The sequence below is a fragment of the Arachis hypogaea genome, chromosome 20 (genome assembly GCF_003086295.3).
Source record: "Arachis hypogaea cultivar Tifrunner chromosome 20, arahy.Tifrunner.gnm2.J5K5, whole genome shotgun sequence".
NCBI classification, from domain to species: Eukaryota; Viridiplantae; Streptophyta; class Magnoliopsida; order Fabales; family Fabaceae; genus Arachis; species Arachis hypogaea.
Window position 1 is genome coordinate 132,404,109 of NC_092055.1, and position 11,698 is coordinate 132,415,806.

At 34.6% G+C, this 11,698-nt stretch overlaps 1 protein-coding gene across 1 annotated transcript; it reads right to left on the reverse strand.

Annotated features, from left to right (window-relative positions):
- On the reverse strand, positions 1-2,728 carry LOC112786401 (uncharacterized). Its single transcript, XM_025829781.1, has 5 exons — positions 2,513-2,728; positions 1,084-1,248; positions 713-805; positions 519-608; positions 1-426 (listed from the first exon to the last, which is right to left on the reverse strand). The coding sequence occupies exons 1-5, from the start codon at positions 2,726-2,728 to the stop codon at positions 1-3; spliced, it is 990 nt and encodes a 329-aa protein (XP_025685566.1).
- Positions 2,729-11,698: the final 8,970 nt, after the last annotated feature.

The following is an 11,698-nucleotide window of genomic DNA, read 5'->3' on the forward strand; positions in this document are numbered from 1 at the left end:
TCATCTTGCATGGGATGAGGTTGGTGTACTTCTCAAAGAATCCAAATCTGTAACTATTTCAGGTGGCAAATTACCTCCTTGTTGCTGGATTATGTATCTTAACAAATTTTTCATTGTCTGTATTTTTGCCTTCTCCTCTGCTGCCTCTGCCTCCATTCTCTGTCTCTTTGCCTTTTCCTCTACTGCTATTGCCTTGAGTTTTACTGCCTCCGCCTTAAGTTTTACAATATCCATCCGATACTCCTCAATCTGTACATCGTAGTCAGACTGCTGTAGAATGTTACGAAAATATTGACTGGGACATGGACCAAAACCGAGTCCACGAACTCTTCCTGGGTGCTCCTTTCCAAGCACTTGTGCAAGGGAATCATTCTGTGAAGATTCTTTGCTGGAGGGGTCTTGGCTCTCAATATGTTCAATTGCTTCCTGCAAACATGTGAGATCCAGATTTACACTAATTTAAATTCAATGGTATTAATTGCAAAAAGAAATTTGAAAAAGTAAAGAACATGATTTACCCCAACAACACGCGCATCTTCATTCATATATGAACCATTCTTTTTTTTATGACTCATGGTCCATACCTCTCCTCTACCAATAGGCCTTCCCTGTCATTGCTCCTATAACAATCATCAAGACACAATCATATAACAGACAATTCTATATTACCAAAAACACGTCAACATTCAGGAACTGAATTTAAATTAATTACTTCTTCATGTTTCTTTCTTGTCATTGTTTTAGAACCTCCGGTATGTGTGTACAGTTGCTTTGAACGATTAATGGCATTTTTTCTACACTTCTCCTACAAACAAAATGACAAACATAAATGTTATCGTGATAAATTACTACAATGTTAATGGTTTTATAAGTCAGCCATGTACAACTTCAGGAAACACAAAAAAGGATAAGGTGAAGAACTTTTGGTATATTTAGTAGTTTTTCCACTATCACAATAAATTCAGTATATTTAGTCGTAATTCATGATGATTTAAAATCGAATACAATGAAATATCAACTAAATATTTGTTACCTGTGTGTCCTCGTTCAACCGATATTGAAAAACTTTTTCCAATGATTTGCCTCTATTCCTGCTGGCTTACGCTTGAGGTTTTCCTCAAAAGTCAGTTCTTTGTCATAAACCTTATGAAACAAATGATTTCTTACGTTCCTCCAGGATCTTCCTATTCTTTGTACAATTCTCCGCTTTATTCTCCCTCTTCCATCGTCCTTATAGTGAAAGACTTGCTACAAGTAGTTCAGATCATAAGATAACACAATAAAGATGATAAAGATCTTGACATCAGTGCTTTCACGCCGTCATTGTAACCATTAACTTTAACTCCAAATCCATTCTACATCACAGAACTTTATACACGAGTCATCAAATCAACACACAAACAAATATGATTGAGAACTTTCCACTATGAAAACTTTATCCTAAAGGCTAAGTTCAAAATGCAAGTTTCACAACCAATATAACCATATAAAGAGCAAGAATCACATCCAATATAAGCATGCCTAATCACCTTCAAGATATGAACAGAATCCCCCTTGTTGAACCAGCTTAGTAGTGATCAAGTATATATCACTTCATTTAATAATGATTTTAGTTACTAATACAATTTGTTAAAACTTTTTGGCAAAGGAACCTATCAAATTCTATTAAAAGAATCAGACTGAATCTCTTCTACAATAGCTTTCTACAGGGACAACAATAACAAAGTTGAAAGGTGAAGAGGTTTTTGGTCGGGAGGGTGGAGGAGGAGTAGACCAATATAGTAACATAAAGAAAACATATAATAATTAACCACCTGAAACAGACTTACATATTATCAAAAGACACATCTTTAGACATGAACAATTCTCGGGATAAAAATTCAAAGCAGTGAACAAAAAGAAACCCAACATGCACTATCCTTCTCTAATTTACCAGACTAAAACAAAAAAAATAGAAAACCAAAGAAATCCACCTACTAACAGAGAATAACAGCACAGAAAAATAGCATAACCAGAGCTAGGAAATAATTAAATAATCTCTCAATAAAAATTAAAACCACAAAATATTCAAATTTTCAGAGTTATGAGGGTAACAGATTAAACTTGTACAAATGTGTTCCATATTTATTTTATTCTGACATTTTTATTTAACCGAAATTCATAAATAATAGGTAGTCACTCTCTAATTGTTTACAATAGGAGCAGCTTTAACATTCTCATGAGGTTTATAAGTTTTATCATTATTATTGTTATTATTAATAATTATTAGTTACATGGTTATACACGAAGGACCGGATTAATTGGGGACTAAGCTATATAATAACGCAGTGCAATTTACACTAAACAAAAAAGTCTTTAGATATTTATCGATATTCTATAAAAATTTGTATGGTCGATATGATGTGTGTGCGTCTTAATCTTTTTCTTGTATTGTTCATTTAATAGATAAAAAAAAAGCTTTTTACACCAAGCATTAGTAACGCCTTACTTTATCAACAAACTTAAACATTACCTTAACCTGGTCAAATGCATGCTCCTTGAAAGCCTTATTCATTATCTTCCAATTTTTTTCACAAATTGGTAACTGTTGAAAATCAGCTCCCAATGTCCCCAAGAACCCGCTCAATAGGCCCGCTGCCTGACCAACTAGTTGCAACTCTCTGTTATGTGGGATTACGATCTTCTTTCCAAGAGGAAGTGCTAATGCCTCCTTAACAGTCAGCTCCATATAAGAAGTCACACCATTTCCTAACAGAGGGAACAACCTTTAAACGTTAGTTTACTAAGAGAATTTGAATGCACGGAGAAGAGTAATTACACTTTCTAAGAAACAAGCAACAAAAGAATACATATGACATCAACAACCCAAAAATCGGTGTCCTTTTTTTTGCTATTGACATTGCCTTGACGTTCAACTTCACACACGGCAAAACGGGTACATTTTGCGGCGGTTATAGAAAAATTACTGCAAAATGAGATTATTTGGTAGCCCCCTCTAAATCCACCATAAAACCACTGGCAGATTCTATTTAGCAGCAGTTGAAAAAAATACCGCTAAATATCCGCTACTATCTGCCAGTTTTCTTGTAGTGACAATTGGATTGGCTCGAACCAGCCAAACAAGGTGCGAGATAGGTCAGGTTTGGATTTTCATTTGTTCCCTTCTACCTTGACTCAGCCTACAAACTATGTTAGTTGGGTTGAGTCAATCGAAGGATAAGAAGATCATATAGTTCTATTTTCTAAAAAAAATATATCTATTCAAGATTAAGTTATAGAGAAAAGATTGGGAATTAACATTTTTTTAATATAGATCATATATACACGGATGTATGCGGAAGCTCTGAGAAAGGAAAAAAAGTAGAAGATTCGAATGGCAACAGGTGGATAAAGAAAGTGAAAATACCTGTGGCTAAAGAGAACTTAGAATGATTATAGAGGAGTTTAGTAGGAAGTACGACGAAAGCCGTTGATTATCACGCTCTGATGACAATGCTTTGAAAGAATTTCCCACAAGTGGTGCAAGTAAGAGAACTAGGAGCGTACAAAGCACTTTTGACTTTTGATATTGTGTCGAATGCAGAAGAAGCCTACACGTTCAAACTGAATAGTCTTTTGCAATTTTTTCATAGTGTATGGAGGTGGGAAGTGAAGGAGAGAAGTAAAACTCGAAGGGTATGGTTAGAGTGTTTCGATGTTCCGTTGCATACGTCAGCAGAGATGTTCAAGATGATAGGAAGCTGGCGGGGAGAGGTAGTCGGGTGTGATCAAGCCACGGAGTCGTGCATATCGTTCAGTGTGGGATGTGTACAAATTGATACTTATGTCATGGACATTATCAATGAGTGGATCCATATCGCAATAGGTACTAGTGGATTCGATGTTCTAGTTAAAGAGGTTGGCCATGAACGCTATGGTTTGGATTGCACATTGAAAGAGGAAGGTGGGAGTTCTAATGCTAGAGCTTGTGGGAGCTTGGTTGTTAGTGGCACAAAATGCATTGCACTAGGGGAGGGCCGAGACCAGGGCGTTAAAGCTGGTGATGTCGCTCCCAAGGGAGGAGGAAGAGGAAAAGGGTAGATTGGTAATTTTTTATTCTATTTTGAATGAATGGATTAATTGCAAATTAAAACAGAATCATGAGCAAAGGGTAACATATCAATCTAGATTAGAAGGAAGTGCAAATTTTATAGGATTTACTAATTTGGCTAATGATATAGAATCAGAAAGAACTGTTAGCTGGGATTATAAGGGATGCAATCATGGGCTGCTTAACAAAGGGTTTAGGGGGTTCAAAAGCAAAACCCCAAACAATGTTAGTGTTAGGCCCAAAAGCAAAGGAGATGTTATTGCTACTAAGGAAATTCACTTGAGCCTAATCCCACTAACTAGTGGCCCATCACATGTTGCAGAAGGTCTATGCTGTGGGCTGGGTTTAATGAAGCTAGGTCATTTAGCACCCATTCCTAGGTCAGGTCTGGCGTTACTTACCATGAGAAGGGACAAGAAAAGAACAGAGGTGGCGATTGAGCACAAAGGTGCTGCGGTGACGGTGATCGGCAAGCTAAAGATGGACGTAGGGTGCTTGGTGGTGATCGCGGTATGGTGGCCTTGGCTATGGATGCAGAATACGAACCACGGCTGATGGTGCACAAATCCGCAACTGAAGCCGGTCCTGACATGCAAGGTGCCTGCGGTGGTGGAGCCCAACTCACCGATGATGGACGACGGTTGCTTAGTGGTGACCATAGTGTAGTGCTCTCGTCCGTGGACGCTGAACCCTAACCACGGATGATGGTACATGATCCTGTGAGCAACGGGAGCTCCATGGCTTCAGTTTCATCAGAGATGGAGGGTGTGCGGTCGTCTGGGAACAACAGCTCCGATGGCGATGGGGAGGATAGTAGTGTAGAGCTTGAAAAACATAGCTAGGTACAGGGAGAACGTATGGTTATGGCTGATGGTGGAATTGATGCTAGTAATGTTGAGATTAATAAAAAAAATGGTTGATGATGGAATTGATGTTGGTAATGCTGAGATTAATCCAAGGGTTGGCTTGAAAATTGAGAATGTAAAATAGAGAAGCAGAGTTAAGACAGAATTGGAACGAGAAGAGCAGATGCTTGAAAATAGGAGAATATGGGAATTGGCAGTTGAGTCCAAAGCGGTACAATACAATGAAGAGAATGATATCATGGCTATTCTTCAAGCACAAAATGAAAAATTGCTCAAAAAATGAGGATGGCAAAGCAGAAGGAGAAAGCAAGAAGATGCAGGACCAAAAACCATAAAAAGGTGTGTAATAAAGTTTTAAAATAATTTTTAGCTCTTGAAACGTTAGGGTTTTACGAGGTGATGGGAAACTAAATATGGTAAAGGACCTAAAAAAGAAGTAGAAATTGAATATGTTAGGAATTATTGAACTAAGATGCAAGTTATGACGAAGTTTGATGTAGTTCATATTACGGGGAGTGATGCCGTTGGATGGGAGTTTGTAGGGTCAGAAGGTGCATCTAGGAGTTTGTTATTAATGTGGGATGATATGCTGTTTAAAATAATAATTGTTATAAAGGCGAGAAATGGTTATGTGTTGAAGGTGTTTTACTAAAAAACGAGTTTCGTTGTGCTTTTTGTTTGGTATATGGTGCTCATACTAGAGTTGAGAAACTTGCTATATGGGAGGAACTGAGTTATATCACTGGTTTATGTCAAGTTTCGGTATGCTATATGGGAGACTTTAATGAGATATTGCCGATGAAAGAGAGAAAAGGTCAGGACAAGTTATCAGCATCAGCAGAAGATTTTAAGACTTGGATTCAAGATATGCAGTTAGTAGACTTGCCGTTTAACGATCAAAATTCACATGGTTTAGAGACCGATCTTGTAGTCGTATTGATAGAGTACTATTGAGTGTGGAATGGGTTGAAGAGTTTCCGGAGATTAGACTAAAAGGTGGACCTAAAGGTTTGTTAGATCATTGCCCAATAATAGTGGAGGATACCAAATTCAGAGGTGGACCACGTCCGTTCCAGAGTTTAGATTCTTGGTTTACATATGAGGCCTTCCTTAGCATGGTCAGGGGTATTGGTGATGTGCAGTTCACAGACAAACTGAAGGCTCTGAGTGTTCCACTTAGAAGATAGCATAAGGGCAAATTCGGTGACATGAATAACATGATTTAGCATTTTGAGGATGAGATAAAGAAGACAGACGATATGGTCAATCATGGGGTTTATGATGGTACCATGGAATCAAGAAGAAAGGCGTTAGTCAGCTGTTATGAGAAATGGTATGTGAGAAAAGATGTGCACTGGAAACAGATGTCGCGATTTAGATAGGAAAAGGATATGGGCAAAAATACTAGGTACTTCCATAATTTGGTATCAGCAAGAAGGAGGAACAATAGAACTGATGCTTTGGTTCTTAATGGACGGTTGTAAGAAATCAAGCTAGAATTAAGATTGCTATTAAGGAGTTTTATAAAGACTTATATCATCAGGAGAGATCTCCAATTTTGGGATTTAGAGATGGGTTGGTGAATCGTATAGTTGAAGAAGATTCTATAACATTGGAGAGAACGCCGATGGTAGAGGAGGTTAGGGAGGCGGTGTTAGACTGTGAATCTCTAAAGCTCCAAAGAGTGATGGGTATAACATGAATTTTATTAAGAAGTGTTGGGATGAGATTGGTTCAGAGTTCACGACAGCTGTGTTGGATTTCTTTCAGACATCCAGGCTACCTTCATATTCAAATATTACATGGGTGACTCTAGTACTGAAATTTATTGGAGCCAAGGAGATCAAGGATCTTCGGTGGATTAGCATGGTGGGCTGCATAAACAAGGTAATCTCTAAAGTTTTGGTAAGGAGAATGAGATCGGTGATACCAGGACTAGTAGGTGAGACACAAAGTGCTTTTGTTAAAAGGCAGAAAATACATGATGGTGCACTTATTTTGTGTGAAACAATGCAATGGCTTAAGCTGAGGAAGAAAAAAGTGACGATTATTTAATTAGATTTTCAAAAGGCATATGATAGAGTTAAGTAGAGCTTTTTGGACATTGTGTTGTAGAAGATGGGTTTTGGTCGACGGTGGAGGGCATGGGTAAAGGAGTGTGTTGGTCTAGCTTCTATGTCAATCTTGATTAATGGATCGCTATCGAAACCTTTTAAGATGGAGAGGGGCTTGAGACAAGGTGATCCATTGTCTCCATTTTTGTTTGTTCTTGTGGTTGATATATTGCATAGGATGGTGGATGAGGTAGTTGGGAACAGACGTATTATGCCTTTGTTGGTTGATAGGGATAATATAGAGTTGTCACATCTCGAGTTTGTACATGATATTATATTGTTCTGCCCACCGAAGGAGGAAACTACAGGAATTACGCAAGGCTACTGAGGTGCTTTAAGGTGATGTCGACGTTAAGTATCAACTTCGATAAATCTAGCCTGATTCCAATCAATTGTGAGTAGCAATGGATTGATAACATGTGTAGCTTATTGGGATGCAAGGAGGCTAATCTTCTAGTAAGATATTTGGGCATATCATTAGGAGCAAACCCTAGTTTGGTCAAGACTTGGAAGTCGATAATTGATAAAGTGGAGGAGAAGCTCAGTTGTGGAAAGAAAAGGTGCTCAATAAAGCTGGTAAGTTGGTCCTCATTAAATTAGTGTTAAATAGCTTGTCTGTATACTATTTGAGTCTGTATAAGATGTCGAAGGCTATAGCAGAAAAGTTGATTTCATTGCAGAGAAGATTCCTGTGGAGTAAAGAGGAAGAAAAGAATGGTATGGCATTGATAAAGTGGGATGTGGTTTAGGCTCCAAAAAAGTTGGGAGGGTTGGGGGTGGGTGACACCGTAATTAAAAACACAACGCTTCTTTTCAAGTAGTGGTGGCGTTTTTCAAAAGAGGAGTGTTCATTATGGAAGAAGGTCGTTTGCTCTTGTTATAGGATCCCAATTTGATGTTGCCAAATCATACATTGCCGGCTAGAGGGGGTCCATGGAAGGATCTTTGTCAATTACAGTTCAAGGATCAAAATGTGAGACAGAGGATGATTTTTGGGTTGTCTATGGAGGTAGGAAATGGTCGAAGGATTCGATTTTGAGAAGATGTTTGGCTGCAAAGTGGTTCATTAAAATATAGTTTTCCAAGGCTCTTCTCTATTTCAAATCAAAGAGGATCTGAAATAGGGGATTGTGGATTTTGGGATGGGTTAGAGTGGATTTGGAATTTTCAGTGGAGGCAAGAATTATACCAGTGGGAGTTGGAATTAGTGGATCAGTTGCATGATACTTTAAGAATTATAAAGCTCGCAAATAATAGAGAGGATAGAGTTATGTGGAAGTTTAATAGGGAAGGAGTTTTTACTACTAACTCTTTTGTGTAAGTGTTGCAGCTAGAAATGCTTTCGGAAGATGTTACAAGTTATAGTTTCACTAGAACTATATGGAAAGGCTTGGTTTCACCAAGAGTAGAGTTGTTCATTTGGTTTGTTTTGATAGGTAGAATGAATACTAAAGAAAGAATGTGTAGACTGGAAATTCTCCATCAAGCATACAACATATGTATTTTGTGTAAAAAAGATGTCGAATTTATTCATCACTTATTTTTTTGTTGTGATTTTATTTGACAGGTGTAGTGTGCATGGCTATCTGATTTTAGGAGGTTGTGGGCAGTTCCGGGTTCATTGAAGAAACGTTTTGAGAGATGGACATGTGCATTTTGTAGGAAGGAGGAATGTAAGAAGTAGCTCATATGCTTCTTTTCAATTATTTAGACTGGCTAGAAAGGAACGAGTGAATCTTTCATAACAAAGAATCAGGTTTAGAAGAAGTTTTTCACAAATTGGTTGCTAGTCACAACGCGTGGAGCAGTGTGAATTCTTTTTGTTGTTGATGGCACTACAAAAGATGATAGATAACTATATATATATATATATATATATATATCACTTTTTGTTTATTTTGGTTAATGTTAATTCGTGTTATAATTTGCTCCACTTTATTGTGTTAAACTTATTTGTTACAATTTTTTTTTAATAATCAATCAATTTTTTTAATCATGATAGTTAAAATTTCGATTTAATTCTTAAAATCTTTTAATATAATAATTTTAAATGAGTCAATCGATTTTACAAAATTATACTAAATTTGACAATTTTACATTTAAATCTTGTTAAGATTTTATATTTTACGTACTTAATTTACTTTTTCGATTTTACGTTAAATTTCAATTTTTTCTACCTTAATTATTATATATTTGTATATAAATATATATTATTTTGTACATGACTAATTTTATAAACAGATATTAAATAAATATAAGATTTGATCCGATTAATTCCGCCAAAATTGGGTCAGGTTTTGCATATTATTCATAAAAAGTTCCATTGAAGATTTGATAAACATTGAACACTTCACAATATCTATGGTTTTCTAAATGGCAAAGAAACAATAAGAGATATTCATGAATTGGATCATATTCATAAATTTATGGTATTTATTCATATTTGATTCGTAATTTATGGATATAATCTAATCTCTAAAATAATCCATCGAATTCACATATCAGCAAATTTGCATCAAATAATAATTTATTTAAATTAATAATTATTATTCATATATATTGTATTATTTTATTTTTTTATTTAAGAAAAATTGATTTAATAATATTTAGGAATAAATATGTTTAAGGAGTGAAAAAAGAATTTTATTAGAGTGAAAAAAGAAAATTTTATTATTTTTCAATAAAAATAAGTCTTTTTAATGTATTTTTTATTTTGCGGATATATTTGATATTCAACCCACAAATATGCGAATTGGATTGAGTATAGAAAGTGCGGATATTAGATTTGATCTGATCCAATGAGTTTCATGTGGATCGAATAAAGTTTTAGCCATATCCGATTCGATCCGATTGAGAACACCCATGATATAATAGAAGGATAAAGTATATTTTTTGTTTTTGAAATTAGTTATAAATTTTTTAAATATCTCTAAATTTTATTTTATTTTAATTTTATGCCAGAAGTTTTCGGCCTTAAATATACCAATAACAACTGATTTTTTAAAAAATTTAGTATCAATTCAGCAACAATTTCACAAGAATAACATTTAACAAATCAGACATAGTTGTCATGTATTATTAGTTTATTACTAGATTGATCTTAAATTTTAAAAAATTTAATTTTTAATAGTATATTTAATACAAATAAAAATGTTTAAAAACAAAATTAAAATAAAAAATATTTTACCTGTAATAGAATTATGGAAAGTCTTCGGAAGCACGTTTGGACCTACAATAACAATTTTCTGGCTCTTAGGCTACCCAAAAGACAATCCCTTTCCTAAATAAGTAAATATACATGCTATAAATAATAATATCACGGTATCCATGGAACAAACTTGGCAAGGAATTTTCGCACAATTTCATTAAATTGAGTTGTCAAAGTAATTACAAGATTATCCTTATTTCTAAATTTTGTATAAATAAATGTAAAACATCTATAAAAATATTTTAATTTTATTTTTTCGATTTATTAACCACATTACCACACTGCTTATTTTCATGTTTAATAAATTGGGAAAAAAACATACAATAAAAATATTTGTTGGAGTATGTTCAAATATGCAAGATTTGAAAATAAAAAGTGATTTCATAATTATTTTGATAACCATTCTAATGAGGAGTTGTTCATCAAAGCACCATGAAATACTTTGTCCTCCATTGGATCGTGACTCAAAAAGTACTAAGCACCAAAATTAACAATAACCTAAAAGATTTGGGCTCACTTTGATGCTTCCCAAATATATTGAAAAAGAAAGTCCCAGGATCCAGTTCAACTTGTGAACCTTATTTATTTTCTTATTTTCCACTCTCTACTCATTCTTTCTTTTCCCCATAAATGTTTACCAGTTACCACCCTCCTTTCCATTGCATATTCCAGAATCCAAAAATGTCCATTCCGTATAATAAACCAAACCACATGCAGCCCCAAATAACACATCACGTTAGGTGTTCTAGAATAATTTCTGTTTTCATAATTTAATGTGCAATATACACGTCGTTCAAGGTCTTTTTTATTATCTTAATTATACAAAATACATTCACATAGGACTATGGCTAAAGAATTAGACTACAATTTCTAAGTAAGTGTTTTGGTAACTTTTTGAGTTTTTTTAAACTTTTGGCTTTTGGGTCATATCTTCATTTGTGTGATGAGTACAAATAATGTCTAATAGTCCAAAATATATTTGTAAATTTAGAAGAATCTCTTACAGAGTCAAATTTTTTATGAGAACCAAAATTTAAAGTTGAGATTCTTCTATAAGTAATTTTTTTTTTTTAAATTGAGCTTAATTTTAGTTGCTAGAGCCTAGAGGATAAAGAGAAAAAGAAAACCTAACTGGCTAACTCCTATAAGTTTACTCTATTAAACAATCAAATTTTAAAAACTCCTATATACAAGTCATAGGTTTTTTTTTTTTTTTCAACATTATGAATACGAAAATGCAAACATTAAATCAACTCTTAGTTACTGAAATAAAAATGTTATTATTACTTTTAAAATGGATTCATCCCATCAAATTCATTTTAACTTCTAAGTGGCATACAAAATAAAATTGACCAATATGAATAAAGATCTTATCCCCTCTTTTTCCATAATAAATATGATGACAAAGTCATGTTCGCAT